Source organism: Microtus pennsylvanicus, chromosome 6 (assembly GCF_037038515.1).
Source record: "Microtus pennsylvanicus isolate mMicPen1 chromosome 6, mMicPen1.hap1, whole genome shotgun sequence".
Lineage (NCBI taxonomy): Eukaryota > Metazoa > Chordata > Mammalia > Rodentia > Cricetidae > Microtus > Microtus pennsylvanicus.
In genome coordinates this window covers 25,194,142-25,211,297 of record NC_134584.1, presented here as the reverse complement: position 1 = coordinate 25,211,297, position 17,156 = coordinate 25,194,142, and the positions used below count along the sequence as shown (strand labels likewise).

General features: G+C 49.6%; 1 protein-coding gene across 5 annotated transcripts in view; it reads right to left on the bottom strand.

Annotated features, from left to right (window-relative positions):
* Positions 1 to 17,156, bottom strand: part of Pdzd2 (PDZ domain containing 2) — a 356,084-nt gene that overhangs the window by 12,325 nt on the left and 326,603 nt on the right. For all 5 annotated transcript variants that reach the window (XM_075975855.1, XM_075975857.1, XM_075975858.1 and 2 more), the window contains 4 exons: positions 16,543 to 16,699; positions 14,224 to 15,011; positions 10,713 to 10,857; positions 825 to 4,743 (listed from right to left, as the gene is read on the bottom strand). In XM_075975855.1, coding sequence (XP_075831970.1) covers positions 825 to 4,743; positions 10,713 to 10,857; positions 14,224 to 15,011; positions 16,543 to 16,699 — 5,009 coding nt within the window. The remainder of the gene's footprint in view (positions 1 to 824; positions 4,744 to 10,712; positions 10,858 to 14,223; positions 15,012 to 16,542; positions 16,700 to 17,156) is intronic.

Here is a 17,156-nt window from a genome sequence, read left to right as displayed (position 1 = left end):
CCATACTGTGGCCTCCCGCCCTAGAGTAACCACAGAATCCTGCAAAGCCAGCTTGAATATCCTTCCCCGACAGTGTAGCAAGTGAGTTTGGGGACCCCTCTAGGGTGGTAAGGGATCAGAGCAGGAGTCTAGCAGACAGCTCTGACATGTTTAGAAATCGGAGGCCCTGGTGAAACATTTTTAAATGGCCAGAGTTTCCACATAGTTAGCAGTTTCCAGCTGCTTCTAGAAGCCCAGAATTCCCTGAGGCATAGCCTGTTCCCCTACCACCTCCCCCGCTTCTTGTTACTCATGTCCTTGAAGTCACCACACATTGGCGGGCACAGGTGGCTTCCAGGGCTTTTTGTGCTTCTAGGACTGATAAATGCTCTGTAGTCAGGTGGTGGTGGCGCACGCCTTTAACCGCCACTAGGGAGGCAGAGGCAGATGGATTTCTGTGAGCTAGAGGCTAGCCTGGTCTACAGAGCAAGTCAGGACAGTCAGAGCTGTTACACAGAAAAACTTCATTTCAAAAAACAAACAAACAAAAAAAAAAACAAAAAAGAAAGAAAGAAAAGAAAATGCAATGATGGCCTGGATTGGATCCTGGAATAGAAAAGAACATTGCGGAGTTGATTCAGCCAAATCTGAAGCTGGTGGCTTTATACTTATGGCTGGCTGTTCGGGGTTAAGTCTTTACTTCTCACTAATGGACCAGAGTTGTGTAAGGTGTTGATTAGGGAGAGTGGGGAGAGGTGGCATGGGGCTCCCCTATCACCTTTACAAACTGTCTAAATCTACAAGCATTCTCAATGGCTTAAGAAAGAGGGAGGTTAGATACTCACGTCATTGACCAGCTTCTCCCAGAAGGTAGGACCCGAGCAGGTTCATTTCCTTCCCTGACTCCAGTGGGTATGGTGGGGTCACTGACTGGAGGGCTCCCTCCTGGGAAGACTCTGGTCCTACCATTCACAGGACATGCAGGGGAGGCTGCGCCGTCGAGGCCTGGATGACCTCTAGCTGGGGAGCCAGCTGGAGAGGTAGCGGGGGAACCAAGGGACCTTCTGGGGATGATTTCCAGCTGGGTTCTGAAGAGCCCGGCACCCGGGCCAGCGGAGTCGTCCTCGCCACCGCACAGCTTGTCCAGGTCTGGCATGCTCAAGGCTCTCAGCTCCTGGAGCTTGGATCGGGAGACGGGGGAAGGCTGGGTGTGGCGTACTGAGGACTTGTTCCTCTTCGTGGGTGAGGAGGCTGGGGTCCCTGTTGAAGTGGGAATGCCCACAGGGACGAGTGATTTCTTTGGGTCTGAACTGGGGCCCTTGCTGCTAGTCTCTGTTGGATTCTGCCTGGAGACAGTCAGCGTCATGCTGGACGGGGACTTGGTCATCTGCGGAAGAAGGCCGCTGGCTTCGCTCTGGCTTTCACTGCAGGAACTCAGGCTTCGCCTCAGTGACCTTGCTGTCACGTCGCTGGGGTGGCTGAGGCTCCCTGAAGTAATGCTGCCAGATGACCGCCTGCTAATGGGAGGCTTGGAGCTCACGGATAAGAACGGGGATGTGGTAGACTTGACTGCGGGCCGGTCAGAATTGGCCAGGTTCTCAAAAGACTTGATCCTCTGCTTCACAGAGAAAAACGAGGTAGATTCATGGGGCCAGCTCTGCTCACAGTAGTAATGCCTCCTAGTGGCTTTGACCTTGTCTGGGACGAGGCAGCTCGCCTCAGGGACTGCGCTGGTGTCCCCTCCATCCATAGGTGGCAGGTTCTTTGATGTTTCCAGAAGAGGCTTCACACTGTACGTACCTTGTCCATTAGTCACGCCTTTGGCTGCCTTTGTCTCAGAGAGACCGATACTCATCACAGGGACCTGGGGATCCTGAGACGAGCGGCTTGGGCTATGTGGGGAAGGACTTTCTCGTCCAAAGTGGCTTGAGAATTGGGCTGGCATGGAGTAAGTCCTGGTGGCTGGCCTCGGTGTGAAGTAGGGGTGCTCCTCTCCCCCGGGGCCTATGGGTATACCATTCTTGGGCACCCCTAGGGAGGCTGGCATCTGGCTTGATCTGCCTTGGGAGGAATCTGATGTCTTAGCAGGTAGCTGCGGGGAGGAGTCTGGTTTGGCCATGCCGAAGGGCCAGCGCATTTCCTGCTCCACCTGGGAGGCCTGAGAGGGAGGTGACCACGCCGACTGCCGGAGACCAAGTCCACTCTTTTCCCTACAGCTGCTCTGGGTCAAGAGCCCTCCCTGTCTGTCACCATCAGGTGGCTTGTCACCACACACATTCTTTGGTGTTCTTTCAGAAGAAATATCAACTATTTTCAGCTGGCTTGTCCCTTCTACATGATCCCTAGTGATTTTTTCACTTCTGTTCTCAATGATCCCCCCAGGCTGGGCTGCTTCTGACACCACCAAGTCCACTCGGCTGGGTGTGAGCGGCCTGCTCTGTCTGATCCTTGGTGCTGTGGGACTCACTGACTCAGAGTCACCATGAAACACCCTGCCCTCCGCTCCACACCCTGGGAACCTGGAGACGGCCAGACAACTTGTGTCAGATTCCGAGCAAACAGCCATGTGGAACTGACTGCTTGCACTTTGCTCAGGGAGAGTCTTGGGGGAGGTCAGGGGTAAAGCGAAGGTTTTGATGCCCGCATCTGATGCCGAGGTCCTCAGTGGCCCCGAGGGAGCCAGGGGTGGCTTGCCCTCAGGCTTGGGGGTGTCCACAGGAGCGTTGTTAGGCTCTTGGTCAGCTATGTGGAGCCGGTGTGACACCGCCTTGGAAAGCATTGTTTGGGAGGCCTGGGGTGAAACCAAGGTCTTCCTGTGGTCAGTTCCACTGGCCTTGACAGAACTGGCCACGGGGCCCTCAGGGCCACCTTTGCCTTTGCCACTCAGTCTCCTCAGCCTAGGGCCGTACTTGGGTTTCTGATAGTTTTGTGTTTCCACTGGAGTTTTCTTGGTGAGGTCTGTATTTTCCTCGCTCTTCTGCACTGGAGGAAAACCCTTAGGCACAGCCAACCCCTTGCTGTGGCTGGTGCTCACTGTCTGGGCTTTGGAGCCGGGACTTGTAGTCAGCGTCGAGGACTGTTCCGTCTCAGATTTGCTTTGCGAATGTGTACCCTGGCTATTTTTATTTATTTCCTTAAACCAGGCCATGATGGGCCTCCTGGAGATTGTTTTTGGTTTCTGTAGTAAATCGTCCGGGTTGCGACTCTTGGCAATGTGTAGGTCTGCCAAAACAGTCTCTCCATTCTTCGGGCCCTCAGCACCCAGGGCGTAGATACCGTGCATCATGCCAGCGGCGGCTGCTTCAGCTTCTTCTTCGTCTGGGCTTCCTTTACCCAGCAGGTCACATTCCAAGCCATTCACCACATTCGAGTTCCTAAGTGCAAATGGCAGGTTGTGACCATGGCTGGCCATTTCTGAAGGCTGGCTGTCTCCTACGACTGAGCTCGTGCCGGTGGTGGCCACGATTTCTTCTGTGCGTGAGGGCCTGCGGCTCTGTGAAGCCTTTATGCCCACCTGCGTCTCATGCTCCTGAGAGCTGACATCCAGGAAGGAAAACGGCTGGGAAGAGCTTGAGATGGAGGTGTGTGAAGTCCCTGGCAAGGAGCAGACTCTTTCACAGGCGCCCCCCGCCGCCGGCTCACTCAGAGTGCCATCCTGGAGTGGCAGAATTCGACAGAGTGCAGCCCGGGCAGGGGGATGGGCAGCGCCCGGGTTCTCGGGGCAGCCACTTGCGGAGCAAATTTCTATCTGCTCATCCTCAGACTCACTAGTTCCTCCCTGATGAGAGGACCCATGAGAATGGGGAGGCGACCAGCTGTTCCTGGCGGCTGCTGGTGGCACTTCGGCAAGAGACTCAGGGTCGGAAGAGGAGTCTTCAGCATCGCCGTACATGGACGAGAGTGATGGCTCCGTACTGTCTCCCGGGCCCGAGATGGAGATACTGTCTTCATGGAAACTGCTAAAATTTCTGGAGTAGTTGTTTAAAAAGTTCTTGTTCACAGCAAAATGTTTGTCGGGATGGATGGAATCCAAAACGGAAGGCTGGGACGCCCACTGTGGGGGCGGGGGAGGGCCTGTGCCCTCAGTCTTCCTTGGGGAGGATGTGTGGTCACTTCTGACTGACTGGGCACGGTGGGAACTGCCATCCCCACCTCCTTCTTGTGACTGGTCCTCAACAATGCCCAGGTGAGTCCCGAAGTCTGCTTTCTGGGAGAATTGTGACCTTGCCTCAGAGGCTTCCCTGATGAAGTTGTCTGTCACAGGGCGTTCTCTGTTCCCTGACAGGGTCCTGTCGGGAGTCAGTGGCAGAGAGGGGCTGGCATGTGACGTCTTCCCAGACATACAAGCTGTATCTTCGAGCTGAGGACCATCCTTCCAGCTTCTAGGTATGCAGAGTTCCGTTGTTTCCAAGGCCTTGCTGGGACCTCGACTCCTTTCTTGGGACACAAGGGAGAGATGGGGGATGGCGGTAGCTGGTGTTGTTCCTGTGCTCGTGGGGACAGCTGCTCTCCTGGTGTTGGGAGAGCTGTTCCCAGGTGCAGCCCAAGTCCTGCTGAAGTCAGGAGGAGCCAAGGCCTTCTCTCTGGGAGACGTATTCTGCTCGCTGTCTGGTTTCACTTTAGATATGTCCTGGGACTCAGGCTCCGTGGTCCTGGGAGACAAAGGCTGGCCAACTTGCTTGGTGATGGTGGAAGCCTCGCTGGAGACAGGATGAGCTTCCCTTCTCTTCCCTGGGGGAGGGGGGACTGAGGAACCATCCCATCCTGTATCGGGTGATAGGGAAAGTGTAAGCAAACAGAAACCTTTTAGAGGTTTAAAAAAGTATAAATAATTTCAGCCTACCTATAGACCTTCTGGTCTTTCTTTTCGTCTCTCAAATTGCAGAGTCCTCACAGCCAACAACCACCACCCTGCTCTAATGGCCTTAAAATAACTCAGACAGGCAGGACGGACATTTAAACTTGCCCATTTCTCTTTGTTTGCTTTCAGACAGGCGACACCAGAAATCCCCTGCTTAGCTTTCTTGACCCAAGCACCTCTACCGGCAGCAGCTTTGGGGAGAGGCCGTTGGTATTATTCCTTAGCTTTGGCCTAGACTGGGCAGAGGCGTCAGGTCTCTTCCCATTCCTGCACCTGTCTGGTCATGAGTGACTTCAGCCTCAAATTGCACCAACTAGTTGAACCTCCAATCTCAAGAGACTTACCTTTTCAATTTGTTTTTTTTTTTTTTTTTGGTTTTTCAAGACAGGGTTTCTCTGTGGTTTTGGAGCCTGTCCTGGAACTAGCTCTTGTAGACCAGGCTGGTCTCGAACTCACAGAGATCTGCCTGCCTCTACCTCCCAAGTGCTGGGATTAAAGGCGTGCGCCACCACCGCCCGGTTCTTTTTTTTTTTTAAAAAAATATTTATTTATTTATTTATTATGTATACAATATTCTGTCTGCGTGCATGTCTGCAGGCCAGAAGAGGGCACCAGACCTCTTTGCAGATGGTTGTGAGCCACTATGTGGATGCCGGGAATTGAACTCAGGACCTTTGGAAGAGCAAGCAATGCTCTTAAGCACTGAGCCATCTCTCCAGCCCTCAATTTGCTTTTTGAGATGGTTTCTCTGTGGGGCCCTGTGGACCCTCTTGACTCATCCTCCATGACAGGCCTGTGCCTGCACGCTTAGTCAAAGGGCTTGTTTTTTAGCAAGGAGATGGAGCTAAAGGGAACGACAGATGCTCCAGCTAGGGTTCCCATTGACACGGGGCTCTAGCTCTGCCTTTGCCATGGCTTGGAGAAGCAGGAGACCTGAACACCAGCTAGTCCAAAAAACCTCAGCAGTGGGGGATCTTGAGAGGGGTCATGAGGGACAGTTTGACCCAAATGGTGAGGAGTAAAACAGGTTGAAAGCAGACAGGTACAAAACACGGAGCTCTGAGGTGTGGGGCCGGGGGGCAGCCAGAAGTCAAGTCCCAGAGTGGTTCTGAGAGTTGCCCTGACCTGGAGGTGTCCCCTTGGAAAGCCTTCCAGTGGGCACTCTCTTGGGCAAATCTCACTTTGGCATGTATCATCTCACAGTGGGGAAGCAGGCTCAGAGCCATAAGAAGTCTCGGTTTGAGAAGCATTCCCCCAAATGTTAAGTTCCTCTCACGTCTTGTCTATGAAATCACCGGGTGGTTTTTTTGAGACAGGGTTTGTCTGTATAGACCAGGCTGTATAGACTCAGAGGTCTGCCAGTCTCTGCCTCTAGAGTGCTGGAATTAAAGATGTGTGCCAACAACTGCTCTTGGTTGTTTTTGAGAGAAAGATAGTCTTGTTACTGACTCTGTGGTGTTGAGAGTACAGATCTGTACCACTGTGCTCAGATATGCCACACTGGGGAGCAAACCCAGGGCCTTGGACTGGCACAGGCTAGGTAAGCACTCTCCCAACTAATTCTGCTACATACCCAATGATAGGATTTTAGCTACAATGTTTCTTTCTCTGTTTGGTGGTACTGAGCATTTGAACCTAGAGGCTTGAACATGCCAAGCAATCACTCCTCCACTGAATTCTATCTCCAGCTCTAGATTTTCTTTAAGAAGGGGTTTTACTTTGAGGCCATGGCTAGCCAGGCTGGCTTCATACTCAAAGAGATCCATCTGTTTGTCTCCTGAGCACTGGGATTAAGGTGGGTAGCACTGATGTAGCCCAGTCTCAATTTAAAATTTTTTTTTCAAAATTACATCTATTTATTGTGTGTGTGTGTGTGTGTGTAGACCATACTGTATTACATGTGCAAGTCAGAGAAACAGCTTGTAGAAGTTGCTTCTCTCCCACCACGTAAGTACTGGGGATTTAAACTCAGGTGGCCAAGTACCATTCCTGTGCTTGTGAACTCTCAAGTGTAACATCTTTACTTCTGCTGACACCAAACACGGGGGTGGGGGTGTGGGGGGTGTGGGGTGTGGATGGCAGTGTGACAAGAGGAAGGGACTCAGGCCATTTTGAAAAAAGCATTTATCATGGTGTGTGTGTGTGTGTGTAGATCAGATGACAGCGTGTAAAGGGAACGCTCCCTCCTTTTGTATGTGGGCTCAGGGATCTAACCCTTGAGCCACGTCTCTGGCTGCCAAGGCCACTTAACAGTTTCAGATTCGCTGACTAAACATTCACTAAGAGGCACATTGCTGCGCAGTTTTTGTTAGTGAGCTGAGTTGCTGCAAAGTGTGTATCTTCAGAGGTTTGCATATTTATTTATTATTTATTTTGAGGCAGGATCTCGTGTACCCCAGGCCAACCTTGAACTCAGAGTTCCCAACCTTCCTTCTCAGATTACAGAAGTGTAAGCCACCACAACCAGTTGTGATGCTGGGATCCAGCCCAGGGCTTCATGTGTCTGTGAAAGCCCTGTATCAATGGAGCCTTATTCCCCAGCCCCTCTGCAGGAGATGAGGTTATCTGGAGGTAACCCTTGGACTGCCTTTCGATGCTTCATTTGGAAACCCCAGCAGATGTCCCCCATGGGCACACCCCCAGGGTGGAAGCCTTCAGGGATGCAGGTCCAGCTGCCTCCTAGAGCAGACCGCAGTGCTGCTGAGTCACCAGGGCTCAGTGTGGCTCATGCCATCCCTGCCATGCAGGAACAGTCACCACGGTAGCTGCTTGACCATGGCTTTCTCTGGGTGCCCGAGGCTAAGAAGTGTGTTAGGTACCACACCGAGAAAAGCAGCGGCACAGGATGTGATTGATCCTGTGCCTGTTGTACACACAATGGGCCTAGCAGTACCGACTGGACACACAGAGGAAGAGCGATGGAGAACTCCTCTCCATCTTCTCGGTTGGGTCAACAACTTCCTAATTTATACAAGAAAGAGACCTGCATTTCATTATAGAGCTAGCAGCAAATAGGGCGTCTACGCTCCCCACACCTCTTCTGAGTTTCTCTCACAATAGCTCTGCCGAGTCCTTGGAGGTTTCGGTCCCTGCTCCTGTTTTAAGAGAACCAATCATGGCTGCCTGGGCTGCAGGTCAGCCCTCAGGACCAGCATAGCTATTGTCTTGTTCTTACACACAAGGACAAACCAGTCTTTCTTTCTTTCTGAAAGCCATCTCAGGAAAACTGTGTGTGCCTGTATGTACCCTACCAAATGCCCATCACATGCTCAGCTTATACATGCAGGTGTGATTCTTTTCCCTTAGGAAAATCACATACACACATACACATAATGCATACTGCTTTACTAACAGTGCTTTCTTAGTACAGGGTACATGGAGAAACCTCACAGATGCCTCAGGATCCAGCGCACGAGGCAGGCAACTGAGGATTTGTGTGACTTGTTAGGAGTCCCTGCTTGTATCAGAGCTTGGATTCGGACCTGGCCTGTGTATATGTCTTATATTTCTTGCCTTGTATCATTTTTCAGACATGTCCTAAGAATCAGAACTATTTATTGATTGATTATGTGTATATGTGCAGGGACTTGGTGCCATGGTACCTGTATGAAGATCAGAGGACAACCTGTAGGAGGCAGTAGTCCTCTCCTACCATATGAGTCCCGGTGGTTGAATTCAAGTCTTCAGGATTGCCAGCAAGCATCTTTATCTGACGACCCATTTCATGGGCTCAAAAACCAGATTTTTTTTTTTAAAGGTAAAGAGCTCCTTCTTTTATCAATTGTGTGTTTTAGGATCTTTCCCTTAAAAATTTACATTTTGAAGAATATCTTTTCTGTACATTGGAAAGCATTGAGTTTTGATAAAATAGAAGGAAGAAGGGCCATGCTCAATAGTCAAGGTCCCTTTGAGAATGAAAATACCACAAAAAGGTGGAACACTAAAAATTGTAGGAGTCATGAAACTTAATATGCAGGGCAAACAGTTCAGGTATACCTCCAGAAACCTAGAGGGCACCAGAGCATCAAACATTTCAGGTATACCGCCAGAGCCCTAGAGGGCGCCAGAGCATCAAACACTTCAGGTCTACCGCCAGAGCCCTAGAGGGCGCCAGAGCATCATTGCACCAACTCTCTCAGGCTCCTTCAACGTGAGACTTCAACGATAAGCAGCTTGGTAAGATTCAAGGTTTATATGTTAATTAAAACCGTGCACATGTATTGTTACGTATTAATCATCATCAGTTCCTGACGCTTGTATGGTGTAAATTCCAGAGGGGACAGACAGACACCTGCAGAGGGTTGGAAGCACAGCCGAACAGGTGGGACAGCTCTAGGGAACACAGAGCAGATGTCTTTTGACTCTGGGGCTGGGAGCCTAAACGCCTCTCTGTCCCCAAAGAGCTTGGCTGTATAAACACCTCCCAAAGGCACAAACCCCTGAGGACCAGGAAAATTAGCCCGTCTAGAATAACTCCTTGGGTGGATACATTTTCTGCACTGTTTCAAATTAGGAGGAGATTGGTTTTGGTGATAAAAGAAAGTGGTCTCTTGCTTCTTCTATTTGGAGGACAATGTAGGCTCCCAGGAGAACATTCTGACATTCTACAGAACGTGCACTCTTAGGGTGTACCTGGGCACTGGTCTCAAATGAAGGCTATTTTGAAAGGGGATATCCTGAACTGCCTCCGTGTAACTTCATATTCTGCAGATGGAACCCCATTTAAGTTAACGCGCTTAGCAGTAGAGTCAAATTGCTAATAAAAATTGTCCATTTAGCATTCATTCAGTAGTGGGTGATTGTGAACTGGACCTGAAAGGTGGAGCAGAAACCATGGTAACCGAATTATCACTGACTGAGGAAGGAGGAGCAACTGAGTGCACGTGCGTACGTGTGTGTTTGCGTGCGTGCGTGTTTGTGTGCATGTGTGTGTTTGCACATGCGTGTGTGCGCACGTGTATGTGTGTGTGTGTGCGTGGGGGGGTCTGCATGCTTTCTGTGAGTAGTCAGCAGTGTGTAGGTAGACTATAGGAATGGTGGCATAAGCCTGTGATTCGAGCACCCAGGACTGACTGTAGCAGGGAGCCCACAAGTTCCAAATTTTAAATTTGTAGGACATCCCTGAGCCGGTGATGGCTCTTGATGTCAACCTTCAGACCTGGGTTCAATTCCCAGGAGAGACGTAACTATGGGAAATTGTCCTGTGACCTTGACGTGCAAACACACGGACACACGGACACACGGACACACACACACACACGTACACATCCACACACACAAATATACACACTAAATAAATAAAACGTAATACAAATTTTATGGGACTGCCTTGATTGGCAAGGGAGCTACCTGATTTTTCTATTACCACAGACCACCAACACTTCAGTGGCTATCAGGACATTATGGTAATTACCAGCCACTAAGAAGAATTAAGTCACTTAATTCAGCTTGACTTAAAAAAAAAAACACCTGAAGATGTAATTGGTCATGATTTCCGCTTTCATGCAGTCAGTCCGTCTCCCATGATGCTTAGGCAGTTTTCCTACATTATTATTTATTTACGTCTTACTTTTCTTCATGGAGGCTTTTACTGCCATTTCTCAGTGCGCTTGATTTCATACAAGCAGACTAGAGAGATTCGCGGGGGGGGGGGGGGGGGGGGGGGGGAGGGGCGGGGAATCCCAGTTTCTTAGGTCTCATCCCTGTCACAAAACGAAGACCGAACACGGAAGCGCTCGACGTGGGACGCACATGGGGTGGGTGGGCACAGTGATCAAGGATGGCGATCTCATGAAGTCGACACCTAAATATTGATTTCCCTCAGCGGTTTTGCTTCCCTGTCCCTCAATGGAACCAACATTAACAGTCTTACCAGTCTCAGGGTGTGGCTCGCACTCTGGTGCACCGCCCTGCAGGCTCTCTGTGGGGGATCCAGTGATTGGGTGGCATGGGCTACTGGCTGCTCCACAGTTGGTGGGGACATATCTGTCCCCCGGGGTGGGATTTCCCCGAAGTTCCTGGCACAATGAGAAGCAGAAGCCACGTTAATAGCTTTTCAGGGTTTCTGCATCCTAAGACAGAATCGGTTTGGGAGCCGGAAGACGGGGCTGGGAGCTGGCAGATCCAGGTTCTGGATTCTCTAAGCCTCAGATTTTTCAGCTTTCAAGAGGGGATGAAAAGACTTGCCAAATCTCAAAAGTTTTAAAGAGAAGATGAGAATAGCTATAAGAACAGCAGGTAAGGTTTCTATAGGTGGAAGGTACCTTCTAACATGTGGCTAGCCAAGACTGTGAGATCAATTCCTAAGTTTGATAGCGAGGGAGAGGGCAAATTGGGAGAAATGAAACCAGTATGAGATATTTCAAGACTTCCCTTAGGCCAAGCGTCAATTACTTTATCTTCCTTTCTTCTATGGAATGTTCAACACAAAAACAAATTTAAAACTCACAAAAAAGCCCAATCATATTTATTTGAAATTAACCCACTGAGTTGGTGCATCATAAAGTGGCCCAAAGGTGGTGGCAGAAGGGGAGGGATGTCCATCTGAAGGTATAATGTGAAAACTCATTCTGTAAGGTGTCAGTCATCGGCTGAGGGAAGCGTAGTGTTTAACTTAGCTAAGTTCTGGTGAGGGAGAACGGAAACACGAAAGCAGAAGAGTGTAGCTGGACAGAAGATGGAGTGGAAAGGGTCCCTCAACTGCATATCTTAAAACAGTTCATTTTCTGTTACATGAGAGAGTTCTTACTAGGACCAGGGAGAAGGCTCAGTAAGAGCGCTTGCTACACACACATGAAGATCTAAGTTCAGATCCCAGCCCTGGGGCTGGGGCGTGAGTCACTGGCGCTCACTAGCTGGAAATCAGCATGTGCCAGTTTAGTGAAAGACTCAGTCTCAAGGGAATAAGACAGGCAGTGATAGAGAGGAAACCTGATGCCCTCCCTGACCTATGCATTCGCCCATGGGAATGCGTACCTACATACATACATACACACACACGTGCATACATACCAACAACCATCACATCACAAAATCTTTTAAAAGGTGCTTAATAGAAACAGTGGGAACACTGAAAGAGAAGACACCAGCTTCATATCTGAGGATGTCTTACGGTGAGTGAGACATTCTCCTTCCTTTTTTGTAAAGTCAAATTTTAGAACCAAAATTTTTATGAGAAAAGTATTTGACATAAAAATATTGCTCAAAAGCTCCCCCCCATTCCAATTTTAAAAACATTTATTTATTTTTGTTTTTTTGAGACAGGGTTTCTCTGTGTAGCTCTGGATGTCCTAGAATTTGCTCTGTAGATCAGGCTAGCTTTGAGCTCAAGAGTTCTGTCTGCCTCTCCCTCCTGGGTGCTGGGATTAAAGGTGTTTGCCACCACCGCCACCTCCCTCCCCATTTAAAGGTTTTATTTATTTTTATTCTGTCTGTGTGTTTGCCAGAATGTGTGTCTGTGCACCTCATGCCCTTGGAGGCGGCTGTGACCCAACCCGCGGGTGCTAGGGGTTGAACCTGGCTTCTCTGGAAGAGTACCCAGTGTGTTTAACCACCGAGCCATCTCTTCAACCACACAAAAGTTCTTATTGTAACTATTTCAAAGTTAGAAAATCGTGGGCTGGGATGGCTCAGTGGGTAAGATCACTTGCCTCCAAGCCTGACAACCTCAGTTTGATCCCAGGGGTCTACATAAAGGAGAGGAACGAATCCTTCAAGTTGGCCTCTGATTGCTACTTTGGTGGCTCAGCACATGTGTGACTGAGTGAGAGCGAGCGAGCAAGAGAGAGAAAGACAGGCGGAACATGCACACATTAAATACAATTAAGAATATATATATAAGCCCCCACCTTGGTATGTATCTGTGTGCTCGTGTTAACTATCTCATCTATAGCATGTCAAATCAGAACTGCTAACCTGACAGACAGGTGACACTATATTTGGCAAGAACTGTTTTTTAATAGATATCAGTAATTATGAATAAAAATCCTGATCTGGCCTTCTACGGTGGTCTTAATGGTGAGCCAGCATGTGGGGAGGGATAGGGTACTGGTGATCAAATCCAGGGCTGTGTATGTGCCATGTACGGGGCCAGGACTGCACCCCTGAGCTACACCTCCCGTCTAGATGGTATTTTATAAAAGGAAAGAACACACCCACTAATGGCATGTATCATAAAACATGTGCTGCTTAGCAGTATATATATATATATATATCAGATATATATATATATCAGATATAAAATATCTGAGTGCCCCGCATGTACACCTGCAGGCCAGAAGAGGGCACCAGATCCTTATTACAGATGGTTGTGGGCTACCATGTGGTTGCTGGGAATTGAACTCAACCCCTCTAGAAGAGCAGCCAGCGCTCTTAAGTGCTGAGCTGTCTCTCCAGGCTCAGTAACTAGAATTTTTGAGGAGAGGAGAAATTATGAATGCCTAAGGTTAAGGGAAAAAAGGACTTTTACTGCATACAAATTTTATGACTTTGTATTTTCCCGGTTTATGTACACATCCACTTTAAACCACAATAAACTATCTTCGTTAATAAGGCCTTAAAAATCATCTCAGAGTCTTTGCTCAGAGACTGGACAATTTCTCCTTTCCTCTTTGCTAGCAAAGAGATATACTGCAAAAATTAAGTGAACAATGAAATGTTAATGAACACACGAGCAATTAGTTACACTAATTAATTTGCATCCCCTGTGGTGGATGGACACTATTTTGTGTGACATTTTCTTAGTTTCTTTCTTTCTTTTTTTTTTTCTGAGACAGGGCTGTTATGTATCCAGAGCTAGCCTCAAGCTCACCAATCCACCTGCCTTCACCTCCTGGAGTGCTAGCATTGCAGGCTCGTGCTGCCACGCCTGGCTTCACATGACGTGAAGGGTCTATGTGGCTCTGATCACACTCACTCCCTTGTAGGGATCTTGGAAGCAATCGAGGGTCCCTCCTGACCTTATCAGCTGGACACAACAACAGTTAACATCTACTGGTCATTCCCATCAGCCAACCAAGGCGGAAAGCAACCCCCTGCCTCCGGGCCCAGAAAATCAAGGCCCGAGAAGGTCCAATGCTTTGCCCATGCTATCATTCAACTCATGTCAATTGGTCAGTGGAGTTGGCCCCAGGCCCACAGCTTTAATCCCTCCGCTCCGCATCATCACTGATGGCCCCGTGCCCTGCGAGGCAGTGAGCACAGATCTTTGGCTGAGTCATCCCATGACTGACAGCCTGCCACCTCACTAATGGGCACCCATTACATGACTGTTGAAAGATAGTCCGGCCGTCACCACATGCTCATCCAGCTTGCCCCGCGCCTCACAAAGCCCTCGGCAGTCACTCGCGCAACATTCAGACTTAACAGAAAAGCCGGTCATTTACCTTCTCTGCAGTTCCACTTGGCTGATGGCCAGTGACTGCGTCTTTCCTGGTTGGAGCCTGGACTTTCAGGTCTTGACCACATGGTCCGTTGGCTGTTCCACTGGGGGCCTCAAGGTGATCAGACCTCTTGTAGTGCGGGCTGATCCTAGCCACAGGCTTGTGTCTGGACACCAGATTTCCATTCTTCTGTGGTGGGGAGGTGGCGTTTTCTGGGCTCCTTGAGCTCTGGGTGTCTACGGGGACTCTGTATTCCAGCTTTGGTGAACTTTTTGACCCTGAGAGTTCCTTTCTCCCAGAGCCTCCAGGCCCACTCTTGGTGGTTTCTACAGAGCCTGGCAGGCTGGATGCCTTGGGAGGAGTACCCACCATTCCATCAGGGATGCTATGCTCTAGGTCCAATACACTGCCAAGGAGAGGCACGGAGCAGGCCTTGCTGACCAGTGGTTTCTGGGGTCGGTCCTCTTGCTTACTTGTATCAATGCTTTTGGAAGAGGTTGTCGAGGTGGGCCGAGTGTCGTCATCTACCAGAGGCCTGCTGGGGTCTGGGAGGACTCCTGGGAGTGAAATGCAGTCCCCCTCACCATCAAAGTCTTCTTCGTCACTGGCGTCATTGCCATCACAGCCGCGTATCCTTCTTTGGCGGAGGAGGGGGTTCCTGAGGACCTGTGGGCTTCCAGGGAGACTGGCTTGCCTGGCGACGGTTACCTGCTTGTGTAAGAGCCCAGAGGTCCTCTGGCTTCCAAGTGTCACAAGGCTGTTGGCCCTGGCTTTCCCTGTCTCCTTGTGAACTGCAATGGAAGGAGAGAGAAGAGTCAGACAAAACAGGTTTCCGATTAGGCCTGACTTTATCACCTTAAAGAAATAAAACCCAGTGTTTGCTCTTCTAAGCACACACTCTTGATCAAGAGTAAAGACTGCTTTGTCCAGTCACTTACAAACAAACAAACACATTCTTGTCACTGTCCTTAAGCACTTCTGAATTTACAGGTGCCAGGCACAGCCTCCAGCCACTGAAATTCCATGTAAACAACATGGTTTCTTGTGGTTCAAACAGCAAGGGCAGCCAGTCTTGATTTTTTTATTCTGCTTGCCCCATTTTTATACACATAGACATACATATTGCTACATATACACACATGCATATCTTTGTGTGTGCGCATGTGTGTGTGTTTGAGTGTGAATGCAGGTGAGTAGGCATATGTTTATACATGGGCAGAGTTGGAGCACAATCTCAGGTGCCAGAGTCCTCCTCTTCCACCTCATTTGAGACACAGTGTCTTGCTTTTTGCCATTGTATATGGCAGGATGGCTGACCTAAAAACCCCTTGGGGGTTCTCCTGCCTGCCTTCCCTCTCTCTGTGCTAGGATTCCCGATTTCTGCCTTTACGTGGCTCCTAGGACCCGAACTCATCCCTAACTCATGCTTCAAGTGTTTTTCCTACGGAGCCATCTCACCCTTAAGAACAATAACAAAAGCCAACTTCTGGTTATTTAACTTGAATGGTGGGCTTTCTAGGGGTGGGGAATCTATAGTTCAGCTTCATTCTGTCCCCCGAGTTACTGAGGGTCTGACCTAAATGCCGAGAACACCAGGTACCAGGTACTGCGGCTAGCATGTCCCTCACACCTGTGTTCTCACCACCTGGGTCCTTCCCTCCTTGTTTGTCACAAAAGGGCGTGGGACACAGCCCAAGCTGTCTGCTCCTCGAGGACACAGTAGGTGATTCTGCAGGTCTTGGCATGCTTTTTGTCCACACAACAGTGCGAAAGTACAAGCATGCCGTTTGCACACCCCACTGTGGCTCCCATGTCTGCCTCTCTGAAGCTCAAAGAGTAAACAGAAGAAGTCTGAGAGCTCAATTCAGTTCGATGATCACATTTGAACAGAGACTCAAGGATTTTTGAGTAGCAGTGACCTTTTGCTAACAGTGGCTCTCCCAGTCCCACATCTCTAACTGTTGTCTAAGAAGAATGAAGTTTAGAGGGAAGAGATCTGGGGTTTGCCTGGGATCCCCTCAACTGTGAGTGCCTTGGGTTGCTTACTCTGATTTGATGCCCCGAAACTCAAGATGACATGCTGTAAACAGCATGTGGAGGGACCTGGATAAGTCACCTTCACCGCTGGAGCTAGAATGCGTTGAACCACTCACTGTGGCGTGGACAGCTGGTCGCCACTGCTGAGGGTAGAGGCAGCCTCTACTCAGCCAGGCACACGCACTGTTTCCAGCTCTCTCTCCTCGCTGTCCTGGACAAGACCCCTAGTAGAGACTTGCTTACTGCACTACTGAGTCCCCGATTCCCTCAAGCTCCCCTGCTCACCAGGGGGTCCAAGAAGCAGGTTGCCATCATCTGAGGTGCCACAGCCACTTCCAGGGTGGTCCTCGTCCTCAGAGCCAGCCACCACGAAGTCTGATAAGGAGCCCTGCCCGTCGTGGACAAAGTACTGGGAGAGTTCGGCTTCAGAGAGGAGCGAGTCCTGTTGGGAAGAGAACATGCTGGAGTCTAGGGAGAAATACCAGAGCCAATCTCTGATCACTGGGACCAGCTATGATAGCAACTGCCAATCTCCACTTACTGTAGGGTGGCTAAAGCGACAATCAATACATCAAAACGTGGCTGATACTGCTTTTTGATGGAGAGGGGCACTTTTTAAGCAATGACCAGAAAAACCGCAATAGTAGGTTTTTTTTTTTAATGATTTACATCTTTATTTTATGTGCATTGGTATTTTGCTTGCATGTATGTCTGTGTGAGGGTCTCGGAACTGGAGTTAGAGAAAGCTGTGGGCTGCCATGTGGGACCATGGGAATTGAACCCAGGTCCTCTGGCAAAGCAGTCAACTGCTGAGCCATCTCCCCAGCCTCCACAACAGTAGTTTATTAATCCTTTTAGCAAAACCAAAACAAACCAGTGCAAGGAGGCTAGGAAAGGAG